Below are 22636 nucleotides of genomic sequence, written 5' to 3'. Positions count from 1 at the left end.
AGTGCATGTGTTCAGTGTGAGTGCATGCGTATGTGTTCTGTGTGAGTGTGTGAGTGTGTGTTTGTGTGCATGTGAGAGAGAGAGAGAGAGAGAGAGAGAGAGAGAGAGTGTGTGTGTGTGTGTGTGTGTGTGTGTGTGTGTGTGTGTGTGTGTGTGTGTGTGTGTGTGTGTGGAGTCTCTCACCATCATCTCAATCTGCCGATGACACTGAGAACATACGGCAGACAGAAAGCCAAGCTGTGTGTGTGTGTGTGTGTGTGTGTGTGTGGCCATGGAAAGCACCTTCTCCATCTGAGACGGCAGATGGGCCAAACCAGCAGCCTCTAAACTCAACGGCAGGAGACGGGAAAGCGTCGGGATCACTCCTACAGTTCTGCCTCGCTGCTCAGAGTGAATTCAGCGACAGAATAACTCACTCATCCTAAATTAAACAGATATTCACTTGGGCACCGAAAGGTTTCAGCGGCACCAAACTAAACTGCCATGTTTTGTCTGATTGGCAAAATATGTTCAACCAATGCCGTGAGTTTGGGGCGGGACTATGTGTTAGACGGACCAATGGCTGAAGGTTTTAAATAGTGCAATGCTATTGTTATCATTAACTAGAACTAGCAATATTAAAAGCATTTAATTGAGAAGTAAATTTAATTAAATATAATATTAAAAATATATACACTGCAAAAATGCTTTTCTTACTTTGTATTTTCGTCTTGTTTAGTCAAAATATAAAAAAATTCTTAATTTAAGTATTTACTAGACAAGTACAAATTATTGTCTTGTTTTGGGGAAAAATAACTCAAAATGAAGAGAGTTTTTGCTTAAAATAAGATCAATAATCTGCCAATGGGGTGAGAAAAATAATCTTGTTTTCTGTTTGAATTAAGATTATTTTTCTCACCCCATTGGCAGATTATTTACCTTATTTTAAGCAAAAACTCTCTTCATTTTGAGTTATTTTTCCCCAAAACAAGACAATAATTTGAACTTGTGTAGGTGTATCCGTCCATCCGTCCATCTATCTGATTTGATGAATTACGAAATGGTTTCGATTATACAATATGTGTTTACATTATAATGAGCATATTCTGTTGTAATAAGCATAAGCACCATAGACTGTAAATCTCACTCTGTTGCCCTGAAGGTCCACATCAAGGTTTTGGCGTATGAGAGATGAGGGCACTGCGGGATCGAATCAATGCAGTCTAGAACAGGCGCCTATTTCAATTACAGCCCATGATGAGCCGCCCCCCACCGCCACACCCGCCCCATCAAGATTAATGGCTGCCATGATGCCAAAATGGGTCACCAGTGGCGGGAGGTGCTTCAGGTGGGGCGGGCACACTTTTCATCTTTTACTGCAAAAAATGCTTTTCTCACTTAGTATTTTTGTCTTGTTTCTAGTCGAAATATCTCAAAATGCATTAAGAAACATTTACTAGACGAGTAAAAAGTAACGTCTTGAAAGCTCAGAGTTTCTCCTTTCTGGAGATATGCTTCACTTTGGCATTTGTTTTACACTAAGTAATGCATTTACACTAAATTACTCTGGTGCTATTTCCGCCTGGATTTGGCCGACCCAAATTTGAAAAGCCTCCCATACACACATACAGTGGTCTAGGTTCAAAATGTTGGTGTCATTTTACAGGAAACCCTTTAAAGTTACATAAAACACTGCTAAAAGTCATAAACATGTGAGTATATGTTGTCTAAGCTGTATTAACCCCCCAAAACAGTAGGCACTTTTTGATTTTTTTGCCCCCATAAATTAATTTTTGAAAGTGTGTAACTCAGGCCCTGTGTGCTCTAGGACCCTGCAGGCACTTTGGGCTGCTTCCAGTATGTATAATTAATTTAATGACACTGGGATATTGCATTTATATCACTGTATATGGTGGTGGGAGGGGGTGGTGGAGAGGGAAAAGGGGGTCATCCCTTCAGACTCATTTGAATAAATCTGTCATACAACATGACACAGACAATCTTCTTTTTCCACTATTTTCTGTAATTTAGTGGAAGCAGCCCAAAGTGTCTGCAGGGTCCTAGAGCACACAGGGCCTGAGTTACACACTTTCAAAAATAAATTTATGGAAAAAAAATCAAAAAGCGCCTACTTTTTTTGGGGGGTTATTACAGCTTACACAACATATACTCACATGTTTATGACTTTTAGCAGTGTTTTATGTAACTTTAAAGGGTTTCCTGTAAAATGACACCAACATTTTGAACCTTGACCACTGTATGTGTGTGTGGGAGGCTTTTCAATTTGGGTCGGCCAAATCCAGGCGGAAATCCCCAAAAATGGCCCTGAGTGTAAGAGGTTAAAAATAAACTAATAAATAATCTGCCAATGGAGTGAGTAAAATAATCTTGTTTTCTGTTAGAATTAAGATTATATTTCTCACCCCATTGGCAGATTATTTTGCTTATTTTAAGCAAAAACTCTCTTAAGTAATTTTTTCCCCGATACTTCTTGTTTTAAAGGGGGGGTGAAACACTCAGTTTCAGTCAGTGTCATGTCAATCTTGAGTACCTATAGAGTAGTATTGCATCCTTCATATCTCCGAAAAGTCTTTAGTTTTATTATATTCATAAAAGAAATATGGGCTGTACCGAGTCTTTCCGGAAAAAACGAGCGCCTGGAGGCGTATCGAGTGGGCGGAGCTAAAGAATGACGAATGTGCACAAAGCGGTGACGTCCTCAAGCGTGGAGAAACCCATGGCTATCTCAGCTAATACAGATAATGATCCAGAATCAAATCTGAGGCTGAAATAAATTGAACAGGAGAAACAGCAACATCAGGACGTCCGTCTCTGTGGTATGTACTGTATTTAGTAGCCTTTGTGTGTGTTTACTCGCATTTTATGAGGACATGATTCAGTTTATGGACTATTTTATTCGACTAGACCTTAGAGGTAGCAAGCAAAATGGTTTTGCACGTCAGACTAGTGTAACGTTATACAGAGAACAGCAATGGAGTCCGTTAGCGCATTTGACTGACGAAGCACGCGATCGTATCGTTTACTGATGTTTACTCACGCGACGGTAGCCAATAGCAGAGACATTTGAAGTTGATTTACTCACCGGCTGCTTCCAAAGCAGGACCGAACCTTTATCGCTGGGACCGCTCCGCCAAAAACACACTTCTTTGGTATGATTTGGTGAAGTCCTGACAGCAGTGACAGTGGAGATCCACTTTGAGATACGACTGAAGCGATGTTGTGAAGCTTCCCGTCATTTCTGCGTTCAAATCGGTTTTAATGCAGCGCTGCCTTCCCAGAATGCTGTGCTGAAGCGTTGAAGTCGCTCGACGTCACCCATAGGAATAAAGTGGAGCGCGGCGCGTCAGAAGTGTTCACGGACGACTGGATCTGCAGCTGAGAGTGTTTATGGGCGTGCGTTTCCTCTCTCGCTCTAGTCACGCGCGCGCACCCTACCGGGAGAAGAGCCCGTACGGCCCACACAAGGACCTTCCGCTCTATTAACGTCAAGCCGACCCATACTCAAAAAAACTCGCCGAAACTTGTGAGAAACCGGAAGGAGTATTTTTGACACAGAAATACTCCATCAAACGTCCAACATTAGTTTTTGAAACTTTGTCTATGTTTAGGATGGGAATCCAAGTCTTTAACAGAGGAAAGCTCTGTATGCATGAAACAGCATTTCACCGCCCCTTTAAGAATTTTTAGATGTTTGGACTAGAAACAAGACACAAATACTAAAGTAAGAAAAGCATTTTTTGCAGTGCTTTTTAGTGTTTTGCTGCTTTTTGAGCATTAAACTTCTCTATATCAGAGTCAGTGTTCCTGAACTCCTGAAACGCCTCCATCTTGAGTTTTCTTCCAATATTCCTCATTATAATAATTAATGCGCAGAATAAAGGGCCGTGGCCTGGCTAGGTTAGTTAGTTGTGTGTTGAAACTGCCGGTTATGGTAAGGGGCGGGACATTTCCCAAACACCAATCACAACACACCACTCCAGCCGACCAATCAGAGGACAGTGTGCTTTCAGAAGGTGGAGCTTCATAGAGACAGGAACTAAACAGAGTTACTGACAGACTGGGAAGAGAGGAGCCGCAACAATGGAGAATATGAGGAATAATCAACAAAACCTGCTTTAGTAGAGCCAGAATCTAGACTTTGTTAAAGGGCATAAGAGGTCCCCCTAAACACTGTACCGCAGTGCTGATATTTTAAATGTTCACACTTTAAAGGGCATCGTGATGAACTTCAGGAGCTTTACATCACACACTGTCGCACATCAATCAAGCTCACAGCAGCCGCTCACACTGAGTCAGCACAAACACACACACACACACACACACACACACACACACACACACACACACACACACACACACACACACACACACTGCAGGATTATGATCTATGATATTAAACGTGCCCTCATCGCTCTTGAGCTGCACTAAAACAACACATTTTACTAATCAAATCAATAGGATTTTAAAAAGTGCATTCAGTTGTCTATCTTTCTACACTACATTGCCAAAAATTGTGGTACGCCTGCCTTTACATGCTCATAAACTTCCCATTGTTAATCCGTGGGGTTTAATCTGGAGTCAGCCCACCCTCTCTATCAGCTCCAGCTCTTCTGGGAAGGCTTTCCTCAAGGTTTAGGAGTGTGTTTATGGGGATTTTTGCCCATTCTTCTAGAAGCTCATTTGTGAGGTCAGGCACTGATGTTGGACGAGAAGGCCTGGCTCTCAGTCTCCGCTCTAATTCATCCCAAAGCTGTTCTATCGGGTTGAGCTCAGGACTCTGTGCAGGCCAGTCCAGTTCCTCCACACCAAACTCCTCATCCATGTCTTTATGGAGCGACGCTTTGTGCACTGGAGCGCAGTCATGCTGGGACAGGAAGGGGCCGTCCACAAACTGATCCCACAAAGTTGTCAAGCCAAACCCCTGAAAAACAGCCCCACCCCATAATCCCCCTACCACCAAACTTTACATGTGGCTCTTTACTCTAGAGTCCAGTGGCTCTCTCCGCTGTTCTTGAGCTCATCTGAAGGCCACAGAAGTCTGGAGGTCTGGAGCTGTTGACTCTGCAGAAAGTTGGTGAATTCTGCACACTGTGACCCTCAGCATGCGCTGACCCCGCTCTGGGATTTAACACTTCATGGCTGAGTTGCTGTTGTTTCCAATCGCTTCCACTTCGTAATAATCCCACTAACATCATCTGATGATGATCCAGTAGTTAAACTTCCCTCAAGATAGCAAGTTTTAAAATAGTGCTCAATAGATTAAAAGTTTTGCTAAAGTACAGCACACACTGCAAGCTCTTATCAGGCCTTGAGTACCAGCGGACGTGAGAAACTGTCGGGATAATGCGCTATTCCTCACAGGACGCACACTGCGAGTGAAGAACGATAAAGATGTACAAGATGAACAGAGACAGAGAGAGAGAGAGAGAGAGAGAGAGAGAGAGAGAGAGAGAGAGAGAGAGAGAGAGAGAGAGAGAGAGAGAGAGAGAGAGAGAGAGAGAGAGAGAGAGAGAGACATGCGGCTGTTGGTAAATCATGTTAGATACAGTGGGACGTCCCTTCCTAATGGATCTGTCCTGTTGGTGTGTGTAACTGGCCCTTAATTAAATCAGCTAGATTCATAGACTCTTTAGCTTATTAATATCTTCATCTTAAAGTTCTCATATCATGAGGAATCACATTTCCTGCTTTATCTTCAAAGAAAACACAATTTATGATATATTACTATTTCAGACCCAACAGCAAGAAACTATAAGTGGACAGGCAGGGTGTGTGTGTGTGTGTGTGTGTGTGTGTGTGTGTGTGTGTGGGCATGTTTTTGAGACATATGAGGACACAAATGTGTATAATGCCATGGGTATGACACAGGTATTACAGGAGAGGGTGAAATATGAGGACATTACCCATGGCCCCACTTTACAAAAGGCCCCTGATAACCGTCACGAGGACGAGGACGTGCTGAAGCTCTCTTTGTTTAAATTAGCTCAAAATTACTATCAGATGTAAGTAATTACCTTGACAAACTATACATCATTAAAAAGATCTAAGACTAAAGTTTAATTTTTTTTTACCTCTGTTTTATTCTCAAAGTCTTATAGTGACCGTAATGTGTTAATATGTTCCAGGAGTTATGAATATGATCTTGGGCGTCGCTACCTTTTGATTGTAATATGCGCGTCATTTGCTCCCATTCATAAAAAAATCCTCCTTGGTCGTCATGAAGACACTCGACAAAACAACTTCCCTCAGGGCTTTTACTTCAAAAGTGTGCAGATGTGGAGAAATATTGATAGATTCTCACACGTTTGAGTCAAATTTCTATACAGAGAAGTATTATTTATTCAATCTTTATCCAAAATCCGCGGATGAATGATTATGAGAGCAGTAGGCTGTGATATGCTGTGTTTTCAATTCATTCTGGCAGCCGGAGGGCGCTGGAAAGCTGTACTACTGAAAATTCACCCCATGGGGAACACATGAAGAACAGACACACCATGTGACATTCAGGAAGTATCTGACATATGGACATATCCACACAGCTCCCTGGGATCGTCAGATCGCTATTTTATGCAGATAAACACGTTTTAAGACAATAAACACACAATCGCGGCAATATATGGTTGGTCTGTGTTCTTTATGCCATGTTGTGGTTTCATAATAGATGATATTTATAATGCAATGCTATTCCACATAGCTTTTAGCATTGTATATTTTCTGTCAGATTTTTTGACCCGAAGCTATATGAGATCACATATTGTTATATAAAACACTCTACATATAAAATATAAAGTGATATGAAGCAAGTTTTGAATAAAACATGATTTTAATCGTATAAATTGGTGTTTTGCTTGTGTGCTAAGCTAACATGCTAGCGTGCCCTAGATGCACCTGCCACTGAGTAAATACTTTATTTTTATGAACATTTTCTAAATGTAAAACTACTGAAATGCTTATTTGGACGAAATGCATTCAATAGAGTCTCAGTGAAGGTAAAGTGAGAGGTTTGATTTAGAAATGAGGTTTGAATAGAACAGTTTGAATAGAGAATCGTTAGTAATTATAATGCAGACAAAAGAATAATAATTAGAGCCATAACCAGTCCGCAGAAGTGTGAATGTGTGCCGGGGAGACAAACTGAATGGGGCAGTTTGCACCTCTAAACAATAGAGACAATACAGCGACTGAAAGCTGAGAAGATGTGGCAATAAACATCAGTTGATATTTCAGCGATATCTCAAAATAAAATCACATGAAACGATCTTGTAAAACGTTTAATAAAATTCAGAGTTTTAGACTGATCATCTTCAGATCTGAAATATAACATGGTCAGACTTGTGGCTTTAGCTGTAGTGCATTTCTAGATTTCTCCAAGGCCCACTTCAATTTTATTTTCATAAAGATATATCATACAAATAAATTTCTAATAACTTTACAAAACTTTGAAGCTTATTATAGCTTTTTTTTATTATAAAAAATATTATCATTTTGACTTTACAGTAAACTGCCAGGTGTCTGCTTTCAAATGAGACCATAATTATGCTTTTAGTGCAAAGGATTCACAAACTGTATTTGTTTTAGTCTGAGTATACATTTCTTAGGATTTTTTCAAAATTTAGAAATCAGCTTAACAGGTTATAAATCACACAGGAGGAGTTTTTATGAGAAAGTAAAAATGCAGAATGTTTCCTGTGGTGGGTAGGTTTAGGGGCAGTGTGTGTGTGTGTGTGTGTGTGTGTGTGTGTGTGTGTGTGTGTGTGTGTGTGTGTGTGTGTGTGTGTGTGTGGTGGGTAGGTTTAGGGGCAGTGTGTGTGTGTGTGTGTGTGTGTGTGTGTGTGTGTGTGTGTGTGTGTGTGTGTGTGTGTGTGTGTGTGTGTGTGTGTGTGTGTGTGTGTGTGTGTGTGATGGGTAGGTTTAGGGGCAGTGTAAGGGGATAGAAAGTACGGTTTGTACAGTATAAAAACCATTACACCTATGGAATGTCCCCATTTGTCACAAAAGCAAACTGTGTGTGCGTGTGTGTGTGTGTGTGTGTGTGTGTGTGTGTGTGTGTGTGTGTGTGCGCGTGTGTGTGCGTGTGTGTGTGTGTGTGCGTGTGTGTGAGTGTGTGTGTGTAATAAAACGTATGGGCTATTTTTGGCACAGAAAAGGCTAATATTATAATGGCTGGATAACCGTTCTATATACTTCAATAGCCTGTCATATATGACCGGATGTTAGATCTGTCATCTGAATCCTTAATAAAACACAAATAATGTCTCCGCTTGAGATAAAAATAGCACGTTCTTCATCCGCATCTCCTCTCAAATGAATATGTAATGTTCTAATCATAGATTATTATTAAATCACTCACGTCATGCCGTGTTTAGGGAACAGACACACTTCTGCATTAGACATCTTTTTTAAAACTTAAACTGTTCTCTCCGTGATGTCCATTTCTACTGTTAGTTAAGGTGTAACTTTCAGATGATTTCTCATTTGACTCTTATCGGTCGTTTTTCTGCTGCTTATGAATGATAATATCAACCCTACTTTCTCTTTATGAGCTCACTGTGATTGAAAAGATGAAGTTTATGATCGTATGTGGTCATCTGATTGAGTTGTGCTTCAGTTTCGCGTCGACAGACAGAAGTTTTGACTTCTGAAAGGAACATCAAGCACTTTTATCTCCACAAATCAAGGGAAATATGGAGCAGTTTAGTTTTTTAAGACGTTCTGATTGCAGGGATGTCAATGAAAGGGAATGCAGAACATGAATCATTCATTATTGATGAGGCTAAATTAATGATCAAACCCCGCGTGGCTGTGTGTGAATGAAGAATATAGGATGCATATTCCATCAAAGACACAGGCCTTGTACAGACACGGTCCCAGACTTTTATGAATAATTGATCAGCACACATTATTCCAAATAGACAAATGTTTGTCCTCTTGTGTTTTCATTCACTCCCCTCTCAACTCCTAATGGATAAAAATTTAATAACAGACGTCCACCAAACATCTGATACGTCCTAAAGTTGTAAATATGAGTCAACTCATATTGGAGAAACCAAAGTTACAGCCAAAAACACAACAGTCAAGTGATCTACCGCCACCATCAGGCGAACGGCGGCACTGCAGGTTAGTGGCTCAAGATGTGTAAATAAGAGAGAGAGAGAGAGTGTGTGTGTGTGTGTGTGTGTGTGTGTGTGTGTGTGTGTGTGTGCCACTAATTATAGCACAACATGATTTAAACACACAGCTGGGGTGTCAAAGAAAGAAAGTGACCCACCTACATTAGAAGTAAAAAGGCAGGAAAAACTAAACATTTTTAATGGTTTTGAAAATGTCTCTTTTGCTCACCAAAGCTGTATTTATTTAATTAAAAATACAGTAAAAATTGTAATAATGTGAAATATTATTACTATGTAAAAAAGCAATTTTCTATTATAATATATTGTAAAATGAAATTTATTCCTGCAATTCAATGCTGAATTTTCAGCAGTTTTGGGAAGATTTTTTTTTTTGTAATTCACATTAAATGGATCAAAAGTTATATTTTATAATAATATATGGTAACACTTTATTTTACAGTGTCCTTTTTCACATTTTACAATGCACTTACTATATTAATAACTATAAATTATGCATAATTACATGCATAATTTATAGTCTGGTGAGCAGACGAGACTCTTCAAACAAACAAAAAAAGTATTAATATGAATTATCCCAAACTTTCGACCACCAGCGAATATCATTTCTTAAACCTGAAACACACACATCAAACTAAACACAGTGTTCCAGCAGAAACCAGGCTTGTCTGTCATCCCAGAGAAAAAAATCACACACTTATAGATGTTATTTTACGCTGTTATATGATAACCTCCGTAAATTAACAGGTGTGTGTGTGTTGTGTAGCTTTTGTCGAGCGAGTTTGCTGAATCAGACGGCGATCTCGACACAAACACACTCCCAGACAGAAGTTCGGACACACACACGTTTGAAGAAATGCGTTTTGAGTGATACACATTTTGCGCACACATTTATGCTTTTATTCACTGCAAAAAAATATTTCCTCACTCAGTATTTTTGTCTTGCTTCCAGTCAAATTATCTAAAAATTCTTACATTAAGAAACATTTACTAGACGAGTAAAAGTAATTGTCTTGTTTTGGTGAAAAATAACTCAAAATGAAGAGAGTTTTTGCTTAAAATAAGATAAATAATCTGCCAATGGGGTGAGAAAAATAATCTTGTTTTCTGTTTGAATTAAGATTATTTTTCTCACCCCATTGGCAGATTATTTATCTTATTTTAAGCAAAAACTCTCTTCATTTTGAGTTATTTTTCCCCAAAACAAGACAATTACTTTTACTTGTCTAGTAAATACTTCTTGTTTTAAGATTTTTTAGATGTTTGGACTAGAAACAAGACAAAAATACTGAGTAAGAAGAGTGTTTTTTCAGTGTTATGGTTATAATGGACTAGCAGGTGCATCCAAACCTCTGACAGGTGTCGTTTTGTTAGACTTAATGCACGGTCGGATCCAGCGGACAAAAGCTCAAAGCACAACACACACACACATATGCACGCACACACACACACACACACACACACACAAACTCATCTCACAAAGACTCACTGCGGCAATCAATAGTGAATTCTTCCTTAAATCCTGCTGTGGACAAATTAGAAACAGCCGCGTTATGATTGATCTGAGGGCATGTTAGTTTAGGACAGGAAGTGACACGCTCAGGGACACATCTGACAGCACACACACACACACACACACACACACACACACACACACACACACACACCACACACACACACACACACACACACACACACACACACACACACACACACACACACACACACACACACACACACACACACACACACACACACACACACACACACACACACACACACACACAGATTACAGCTCATCTAATCGCTCTAATTAAACTGATCACATCATTAGCCTTCAGCCACAAAAGAGCAGTTTATGATGAACAGATGATAGCGGTCACACACAATCTGATGTTTATTAATATGAATATTAATATGAGTCTTGAAGTATTAAATAATAAAATACACTCTCAACGGTGTAGTGACAGTTTGAAGACACGTGTAGTATTTTTGTATGGAAGAATTAAAGGGTTAAAATTACTAAGAAAAATACACATAATTTTCTAGTTTTTCTCAAATAAATTATTTTCTCAATTTAGACAAATAACACATTTTTGTATGAAATATGGAAAACATATTGGATAAGATAAGATATGCATAACATTTATGGTTAAATGTGCACTTCAAATAACATTTCTTTAAAAAAATAATTAATTAACAAATTATAAAAATTTAAAATTTATAAAATATGGATAAAAATTTTGTACTCAATTTAGACACTTTGCAGATCAAAAAATATTTTTTTGTATGGAAGAATTAATAAACAAAATATGCATAAAATATTTAAAATCAAAATATTATCTTTGCAGTTCATATATTAAATTTCTTTATAAAAATTATGATGAAATCAAATAATTAAAATATGCATACAATTTTTTTTTTTAATTGTATGGAGTAATAAAAAATATTAACAAATTATGCATAAAATAATGTTATTTAAATTCAAATAACACATTTCTTTACAAAATAAATTAACAAATTCATTTGAAAATAATTACAATATGCATACAAATTATTAAATTTGTTCTCAATTTAGACACTTTGCAGTCCAAATACTACATTTCTGAATGGAAGAAAAACTATTAAAATAATTTTAAAAATGTATTATTTTCTTTGCCATTTTATATTTCGAGTATAACTTTAGAGTGCTGCTCAAATTACACATTTTCGTATGGAAGAATTAATGGAGAAAAAAATTGTAACAAAAATATCCATAAAAATAATTATTTTCTTTGCAGTTCAAATACATTTAAAAAACAAATAACTAAATTAATAACAAATAAATGAATAAATCATTAAAATATTAGTTTAGACACTTTGCAGTACAAATACCACATTTTTATAATGAAAATCAACAATATTTATCATCATTATCATCATTTAGTCCCCCATGCTATCGATGGAATTGATCATTTATATTTGACCACGTCCTCATTGAAGGACAGCAGGTGTGCAGGGAACGTGCCGCTTTCACACACACACACACACACACACACACACACACACACACACACACACACACACACACACACACACACACACATACACACACACACACACACACACACACACACACACACACACACACACACACACACACACACACACACGTTTGTTTTTGTGACATATGGGGACATTCCATAGGCGTAATGGTTTTTCAGTACAAACCGTATTTTCTATCCCTTTACACTGCCCCATTCCTAAACCTACCCATCACACACACACACACACACACACACTCACACTCACACTCACACACACACACACACACACACACACACACACACACACACACACACACAGCCCCTAAACCTACCCATCACACACACACACACACACACACACACACACACACACACACACACACACACACACAGCCCCTAAACCTACCCATCACACACACACACACACACACACACACACACACACACACACACACACACACACACACACACACACACACACACACACACACACACACACACACACACACACACACACACACACACACACACACACACACACACACACACACACACACACACACACACACAGCCCCTAAACCTACCCATCACAGGAAACATTCAGCATTTTTACTTTCTCATAAAAACTCCTCCTGTGTGATTTATAAGCCTTTTGTAAAGTGGGGCCATGGGTAATGTCCTCATATTTCACCCTCTCCTGTAATACCTGTGTCATACCCATGGCATTATACACATTTGTCACAAAAACATGCCCACACACACACACGCTCATCTGTAATGAACCCTGTTTCGTTTAACTCTTGTCAGAATAATGAGGAGGTCAGACGCTGGAGTCAGCAGACATCAGGTCAGGTCCCAGGAATCCGCAAACGCATTGAAAGTCACTTTGCATAAATACCAAATGCATGTTTTAACAATTCACACAGAAATCCTTGAATGAAGCTCAAAGGTGTTTTTGGTCAGTCAGACCTCATCTGATTATATGACTTCATACAGCTTGATTTGGAAACGGCCTTCCCTGCGCTCTTGAACACAAAGGCTCTGTGCTGAATAAAGAAGATCTAGAGCTGCCGATCTCAACCAAAACCACTTCAAATCATTCACAATCTGACAAACCATCCTGAAAATAACCATAAATCAAATACAAATTAATCAATTCATGATTCAGATCGCCAAAGTCACGTGATTTCAGCAGTTTGACACGCGATACGAATCATGAATCGATTCACTGATTCATAACGGTTCGAATCTTTGTTCTGAAATCGGCCATCACTATATAAGTCGTTATTTAGTGTTTTTTGCGCACTAACTCTATTCTGGCCTCTTCATAAATGATTGTCGAGCCGCTGTAGTGAGATGGGCTTTGTAACGACGTCTTTAGTGCCTTTATGGGTCTTGAGAGAGGAAATGACATTGGTGTCAATGAAGGCCTTTCTGAGCCATCGGATTTCAACACTAATATCTTCATCTGTGTGTGAAGATGAGCGGAGGTCTGACGGCTGGCCAACCACAGGAGGAATTAATCACACAATTTACATTTGTGGGTGAGCTAACCCTTTAACGACTTCGACAACTTTCACTCTTAAAAATAAATGCTTTAAAATATATTTTTTTTTTTGGGTGAACTAACGCTTTAAGTTTAATCACGTCCCAAACACTGCATCTTCAAAAACAGAATGATCTGTGCCAGAGAAACCCTCAAAACGACAAAATCACAGCAGACCAACATCCTTCAAAACTGGCTTTATCTGGGACGCCAACATCTCGTGATGTTTTCCTTGCCATTATGTGAAGCTAAAGAGAAGCAATCTTGTTTGTCTCGGTCTCAAACCCAAAACACACAAAGGCAGTAAAAACGCTAAACACTTCAGATCAAATCCTCCAGCTGACGGTGTTTTGTAGTTTTCATTAATAGTCTTACCTGAGTGACTTTTTCTGTGACGTTGTGTGTGCGGTCGATGAGTTTGCAGGGTGCGATGATGTCCATTTCTCCGGCCGGGAGGGCGATGAGAGGGTCCGGTTTAAAGTCCACGAAGTTGAGCGTGATCTGCGGGATTTTACTGATAGCGCGGTAACGCATGAGATCTGAATCAGAGGTAGAGTTCAGGATGCTGGACTTGTTGTTCATGGCTCCTGCGGAAACAATCACATTCTCCTTCAGGTTGGTGAAAGAATTCAGTTTATTCTTTTGACATTAAAGGGTTAGTTCACCCAAAAATGTCATGTGATTTCAGCAGTTTGACACGCGATCCGAATCATGAATCAATTCACTGATTCATAACCGTTTGAATCTTTATTTGAGGATTGAACACAAACCCGGAAGAGAAGCCAATGCTGAATAAAGTCGTAGTTTTTGTTATTTTTGGACCCAAATGTATTTTGGATGCTTCAAGAGACTCTAATTAACCCACTGATGTCTCATATGGACTACTGTGATGATGTTTTTATTCCCTTTCTGGACATGGACAGTATAGTGTGCATACACTTGCATACGCTCTCGGACTAAATATAAAATATCTTAAACTGTGTGTGAAGATGAACGGAGGTCTTACGGGTGAGGAACGACATTAGGGAGAGGAGTTAATGACTGACATTTCATTTTTGGGTGAACTAACCTTTTAGTGTTTGGGATCCAGTATTTGTAATTGCAAATGTTAAAAGTTTCTTCTCTTTCCTTAGTAAGGAAATCAAGGCCTAATGTCCTTATATTACCGCGCATCCTCTGTGGCGAAGGAGAAACTAATACATAAAATGGGCAGCTGGCACAATCCGACTGATGTAAATCGCCCTATTTGCCAAGTTTAAGGGTCAATAAAAAAGACTTGTACTGTGAAAAAGTGTTCAAAATTTGTCTTTCGTTAGGGAAGTATGTTATATTTCAAGGAGTAATGTCTGCTTTAACGCATCCTCTATGGCGGCGGAGAAAACACGACATGAAATGTGCTGACGGCACAATATGGCTGAGTGAATCGCCCTATTCGCCAAGTTCAAGGGTCAATAAAAAAAATGATACTGTAAAAAAAAATGTCCAAAATTTGGCTTTCATTAGGAAACTAAGTTATATTTCAAGGATTAGGTCTGCTTTAATGCATCCTCTGTGGCGAAGGAGAAACCAAGACACGAAATGGGCTGATGGCACAATATGACTGATGTGAATTGCCCTATTAGACAAGTTAAAGGGTCTATAAAAAAGGCTGTAAATGTAAAAAAGTGTCCAAGATTTGGCTTTCATTAGGGAAGTAAGTTATATTTCAAGGGCTAATGTCTGCTTTAACACATCCTTTGTGGCAGCCAAGAAACCACACAGTGAAATGGGCCAACGGCACAATACTTGGCTCAGTTTGTATTCTCCTGTGCTAAGTTTAGTTTTCTTATGCTCGCACGGAAGTCTGTATATTTTTTAATTGTGCGAAGTTCTTTTTAGAGGCTCTGTAATACGGTGCTAAGAATATCCTATGCATTTTTTGCATAATGAAATGATCCATTCTTGTATGATACATTTATTTGTATTCAACTCTTAATTTTCTATAATAGAAAACTAAATAGTAGGCAAGTCTGGAAATGTAAATGTTTTTATTTTTTCCGTTAATTTCCAGACTCAACACAAAGTCCATATTCTTCCATAGCTTTCCAAACTGTGTAACCCTGTTTGTTGAATATACACTGCAAAAAATGCTTTTCTTACTCAGTATTTTTGTCTTGTTTCTAGTACAAACATCTAAAAATTCTTAAAGTATTTACTAGACAAGTAAAAATGATTTTCTTGTTTTTGGGGAAGAATAATTCAAAATGAAGAGAGTTTTTGCTTAAAATAAGATAAATAATCTGCCAATGGGGTGAGAAAAATAATCTTAAAGCAGCATTACACTGTAAACCCTAATGTTGTCTTTACTTAAACAAATCAAGTAATCTTGACTACATATTACTAGATTAGTCCAAAAACTCAAAAATATAAGTTAGTATAACTTATTAACCTACAAAATACATAAACCTAAGATTTCAAGTTGAATGAACTCAAAATAATAATTAATTATAATAGCTCACTCTGGTCTTGCTTTGATGTGATTGGCCATGCCAGGAGTTCTGTCTGGCAACAAGACAACTAATTCACTGATTGGAGGACATTTACAAAAGGCGGTGCATTTCTGTTGCTGATTCAAATTAAGATGGAGACTTTTTCATGGTGTGCAATCTTAAAATCGGTAAGTAAAAATTCGTAAAATAACTTATAACTAACCAGACTGACTTTATTTCTGTTTTAATGAAAATAATAGTTTCGTTTGAAGTCACCGTGATGGAGATCAGTGTTTGCTTTAGTTCGGCTCTTGACCCTTGACTGTATAATATGATAATATAATGTTTCTCTGGCTGCTTTGTGTTTGTGAGACACATTTGGGAAGGAACACATTGTTAAGAGAAAATATCATCAAGTGATGAGTGATGTTGTTTAATCATTGAAGATAACATCATCATGTATTGGCAGAATCCCTGATCTCATGCAGAGTCTAAGGCTCTGGTTGTCAAAGCAGTTATTAATAGTTTTGAAATATTAATACAATTTTCCACGAGATTCTTTACTCTTGTGGTAACTGAACAATTTATTATTTAATTTTTTGTGCACAAAATGTTTAAATCTACGGCATTAGTTAGACATGCACAGACATCAAGAATCCGTGCATGAATCTCTACAATGGTGACAATTAAAAAAAAATGTTTTTTTAAATCCGATAAACAGATCAACTCTGAACATAAAACAAGCTACAAAAACATCAGAACAAAAGAGCAAAAGTAAAAGCAAATAAGTAAGAATCAAAGAAAATGTGTCACAATTCAGATGTATAATTTATTCATGCTGCAATGCATGCTGAAGTTTTGATTGGTTGTACCCAGTGTGGTGTACTGAACTTCTGGTGTACCCAGTTTGGTGAACTTAACAATTTAAGCACAGTGAACGTGAGCACCAAGATAAGTGAACTTAAATATACACGTTTTGGGAGACTCCATTACTCAATTGAATTGAGGGAACGAATCAATTGAGTTCAATCAACTTATTCGTGTTTTCAGAGAATTTTTCTCACCCCACTGGAAGATTATTTTGCTTATTTTATCAAAAACTCTCTTAATTTTGAGTTATTTTCCCCCAAAACAAGACAATAATAATTTTGACTAGAAACAAGACTAAGACTAAGTAAGAAATGCTTTTTTTTGCAGCTCAGCTTTCTCACCCGTGCTGCTGCAGATGGGCCGGCTCCGGTGCTTCCGGGCCCATTCGGGCCGCATGGCCTCGATATCGTCCACCGAGGACGCGCGCCGCATGCTGTGAAAGCTGTCCCGCGAGCGGCTGTTGGTCAGGCTGCAGTTGGACACCGAGGCGTCCGGATTGAGCCGCGGCGAGGACTGACCCAGGGGCAGTGTGGCCGGGTGCGGGGGGGCCGGGGGTGGGGGCGAGGGGTCACTGCCCAGCAGGTTTGGTGGAGGAGTCACGAGGGTGGTGGAGATGGTGGAGGCGGAGGCCGGGCGGGGCTGGTGGTGCTCCGGCAGGGAGAGAAGCTCGCCCAGAGCCAGGGATTCGTGGCTTTTCCGATGGGAACTGCCGGGAAAAGCCGCTCCTCGGCCGGCCTCAGGATCGTCCCGCAGAGAAGACTTACTGTTGTTCCGGGAGTTCAGGAGGGGCAGGCGTAAGCGGATACCCCGAGCTCGGTCTGCGACAAACATACAAAGAATTTTATTTTTTGCACCTTTCATGACAATTTACATAAAGATTTAATTTTATTTTATTATCTTTACAACTGTTTTAACTGTCCTTGTTTTTAATTTTTAATTTGTACACATGGTATTCTTTTTTCTCATGCATATGTTACCACTATTGTAATTCTATGTAAAGCACTTTGAATTGCCATTGGGTATGAAATGTGCTATATAAATAAACTTGCCTTGCCTAAAATGTTTTGCCACTGTGACTTTAAAAGGTTAGTTCACCCAAAAATGAAATGTCTGTCATTAACTCCTCCCCCTAATGTCGTTCCACACCCGTAAGACCTCCGTTCATCTTCACACACAGTTTAAGATATTTTATATTTATAGTTCGGTTGAAACACACCCCATAATCACAAAAATAACAAAAACTACGACTTTATTTAGCATTGTCTTCCCTTCTGCGTTCGTTTTCAATCCTCAATTAAAGATTCAAACGGTTATGAATCAGTGAATTGATTCATGATTCGGATCGCAAATGTCACATTGCTTCAGCGGTTTGACACGCGATCCGAATCATTATTATTGTTATTTTTGGACCCAAATGTATTTAAAATGTAATTAACCCACTGATGTCTCATATGGACTACTGTGATGATGTTTTTATTCCCTTTCTGGACATGGACAGTATAGTGTGCATACACTTGCATACGCTCTCGGACTAAATATAAAATATCTTAAACTGTGTGTAAGGATGAACGGAGGTCTTATTTTTTGGATGAACTTCTTTTTTGAATAAATGCTGTTCTTTGTAACTTTTTTTTAATCAATGAATAATAATCACAGGTTCCAAAAAAATATGAAACAGCACAACTTTTCAATAAATCCTCATCTGAGAATGATTAGTGAAGGATCATGTGACACTGAAGACTGGAGTAATGATGATAAATTCAGCTTTGATCACAGGAATAAATCACACTTTACTATATATTCACATAGAGAACAGATGATCTACACTGGAGGAATATTACACCGCTTTACTGTATTTTTGAGATATTCCCATGACTGTGAGAGTCCAGGACAACACGTGACCAGTTCTGAATGGGTCGTTTTAACAGGTTAGTTTGTGTAAAAGTCCATTAACATCCGTTTTCTCATGATATGTGTTTATTAATGTAATGATAATGAAGGAGAACATGACGTACTGGAATGACGCCACAGCAGAGGCAGCTTGTGATTGAGATCCTGCGGGTCGTGCAGTTTATCGTCCGGCATGACCTCGAAATTCAGAATGAACATGATCACCACGCCATCTTCATTCTTTACAGGAACCACATCCACCAAACACAGGAAACACACACCTGCGAGAGACGGAGAGAGAGAGAGAGAGAGAGAGAGAGAGAGAGAGAGAGAGAGAGAGAGAGAGAGAGAGAGAGAGTTACATCTTTATTAATAACTTCACAAAGCATCAAGCATTTGGTCTCCATGTTGTTGTTAAATACGCACAGAAAGAAATGTGCTTATTAGTCATTATTAATCTTTTCTAAATCACAGATTAACTTGATAAATTAAATAAATATATTTCTGGGATTCAACGATTAGGATTATTACCTGAATGAACTGAAAAACACACTATTGAATCATGGGAATCCTCTCATGGACTAGTAAATGAGCAACTATCAGCTGCCAGCTAAATTAAGCCTGATTACAAACACTGTGTGTGTGTGTGTGTGTATGTGTGTGTGTGTGTGTGTGTGTGTGTGTGTGCTACATGACAAAAATCTAGTAAAAGCTACATGCTTAGATATTAAAGCAAAACACGATTTTGAAGTCGGTCGAAATAACATTTTCACAATTACAGATTCTCTCAAATTTGCAAAACAGTTTCAAACGACACAATCATAAAGATCCTAGCACAGTAAAGTCATCGCATTTATAAACACACAAACCCTGACGTTGGCCTTACAGACGCGTCTGTGGATTGCTCATCTCAACACCCTGATGTGTGTGTGTGTGTGGGTCTCACACTCTTACCTGGATCTGAGAACAGAATCAAACCGGACGCAGAGAGAACAAACGACGGACGGACGGATTGTCATCAATGAACGAGAGACAAACGGAGAGAGAGACGCTCGATAATCCCAGCTGTGTTCGGACCAGAGAAACGACACATGGATTACAGGTCCACTAATGCCATCTGGACACGAGTGTGTGTGTGTGTGTGCGTCAGATTTTACATAAACACAATTCCAATTTGACTAGAAATCAATGTACAATAAAACACTATGGCAAATTAGTCCAGCTCCTCGTTGTTTAAATACCAAAAGCACTGGCGCATCTTTTCGTGTGTGTGTGTGTGTGTGTGTGTGTGTGTGTGTGTATATGTCTGTTTACCCATCAGAGTGTGTGTGGGTAACCCTACCCCTAACCCTAACTCACCCATGGGCGTCTGGGCTAAACCAGGTGTGTTTAGGAACATTGTTGGAGCGTTGCTATTGGGAGGAACTGAAAACCACTGACCAACACACACCTGCTCTGACAAACTATAAAAACACTGATGGTATGAACGAATACATACATGAACAATAACTACAAAAGCCCTGCTGACGTGAGAAGCATGTCCTGAAAAACACATAATCCCAGCGACAGCATCTAAACACACAGATGAACACACTGAACACACACACACATGTGCAGATTAAGAGTCAGGAGGAGGATTTACTGTAATTCATTACGCTTCGGTCCACTTTAACAGACTAATACACTCGAAGATTCAGAAGCTACACACACACACACACACACACACACACACACACACACACACACACACACCTGTATATTTTCATCATCTGTATGTCTGGATGGAGTTATATAATCCCAACAAAGTGCTCTGAGACCCAAATCACTGATGTCCTGCTTAGAAAAAATAATATAAAACAGGCAAAAAAGCATCAGGACATAAATTTGAATGTTACCCAAAAAAAGTAAATAATAAAAAAATATATATTAAATGCACGGAGAACAGTCACTGTGAGAAGAAATGCATTCAGACATAAATAATGATGAGAAAGAAGTATGTACTCTATATTATTAATCTGTATTATATTATTGTTATGTATTATTAATGAATGAATTCCTGCAAATTTTCACTTTGAAATTTGAAACTAAAATGAATTGACAGTAAACATTCAGGATTAATATCTGGATGAATTAAAATAAAACATTTGAGATAAATTATACAATTATTAATACAATTATTCAGATTAATAAATTAAAAGATTTCCTGTAAAAATTCACTTTTTAAAATTTGAAACTAAAATTGACATTCAACCTTCAGGATTATTATCTGTATGAACTAAAATAAAACATATTTTACAGAAATCAGACAATTATTAATAAAACAATTAATATTAATACATTTAAGTAATTCTTGTAAAAATGCACTTTAAATTTTTATTATCTGAATCGTCTCATGGACTAGTAAATAAATAACTAATGAATACAAAAACAGTACAGTCCCTGTGAAAAGAAAACATAAATAATATGATTGTCACCATCAAAATGAACCAGCTCAAGTTCTTAAAGGGACAGTTCACCCAAAAATCTTCTCCAAAAAGTCTTTCTTCTCTGGAACATAAAAGAAAATATTTTGAAGAACGTTGGGAACTAAACAGCATTGGAGCACATTGATATCTTTTTTTTTTTTATGTGTGTTTTTATTCGAGAAAATTCAGGTGAACTGCCCCTTTAATAAATGTCTCTGGTCTTAAGGCCTTTGCACACTGAGTCCGTAATTCGCATGCAAAATTTTAGCACGTCAAAAAATAAATTCGACCTCATGTTATGTCAATCACGCTTGCACACTGCCTCCGAAACTTCCGTCCGTCAAAAAAAATTCGGAACTGGTTCGCTTTTCTGCGTTTTCGCATCTGCGTTTTGACAACTCAGAGCCACCGTACATATTATTCAAGCAAAAATACCACAAATATTATTATATCACAGCTATAATTATAGCACATCAAGTCTCTGTAAAGCTGTGTGTGTGTGTGTCTGTGTCTGTGTGTGTGTGTGTGTGTGTACGTGTGTGTACGTGTGTGTGTGTGTGTGTGTGTGTGTGTGTGTGTGTGTGTGTGTGTTCGGATCCATACACATACTGCCAGGTGTTCGGGATTAATTGATTCACGGAAATTAGTGTTCTTCTTTTTAATATGTGGCTCCAGTATCGCTAGCAGCATCAAACTGAGCCACTGACACTAAAGTAAACTTTGAATCGGTCGGTCTGGATAATCCCGCTGGATAGAAACTCTGGATGAACAATATCTCCTCTGGACAAACAAATCATCCTCACTAGACGTCACTTTGTCTTGTTTTGCGTTTTTTTCCGTAACGCATTCATTAATACGCATCGGACTCAGTGTGCGTGACGAATTGTTCGGAAAAACGCATGCGAAAATATCGGACTCAGTGTAAAGACCTTTAATGTGCACATCTCACCAGCCAATCAAATTATGAAGAATAAAATCAGGCCCCACCCCCACATGATTTCAAACTGTATAGTTTGAGTTTCACTCACTTCACTCATTTATGGTTATAAAGACGTGAGTGTGACGGATGAGCACTAGTCAAACATCATCAGATGACACCTGATGGATCTCGATAATCCCACCGTCTTATTGAAGATTTATTGAAGATTACACTGGATGTGGATGGATTTGAGTCCCACATTGACCTGCTGTGACCGGAGATTTCAGCTCAAGATGCCACTTCCTATCCGGGTCTCAAAGATGT

General features: G+C 38.6%; 1 protein-coding gene across 2 annotated transcripts in view; it reads right to left on the bottom strand.

The window, feature by feature from the left end:
* Window positions 1-22636, bottom strand: part of kcnh2b (potassium voltage-gated channel, subfamily H (eag-related), member 2b) — a 259045-nt gene that overhangs the window by 77347 nt on the left and 159062 nt on the right. For both annotated transcript variants that reach the window (XM_067434464.1, XM_067434465.1), the window contains exons 3-5: window positions 19054-19209; window positions 17380-17856; window positions 14076-14287 (exon numbers count right to left, since the gene is read on the bottom strand). In XM_067434464.1, coding sequence (XP_067290565.1) covers window positions 14076-14287; window positions 17380-17856; window positions 19054-19209 — 845 coding nt within the window. The remainder of the gene's footprint in view (window positions 1-14075; window positions 14288-17379; window positions 17857-19053; window positions 19210-22636) is intronic.

This window comes from Pseudorasbora parva, chromosome 24, assembly GCF_024679245.1.
Source record: "Pseudorasbora parva isolate DD20220531a chromosome 24, ASM2467924v1, whole genome shotgun sequence".
NCBI classification, from domain to species: Eukaryota; Metazoa; Chordata; class Actinopteri; order Cypriniformes; family Gobionidae; genus Pseudorasbora; species Pseudorasbora parva.
This window is presented reverse-complemented; position numbering and strand designations above follow the sequence as displayed.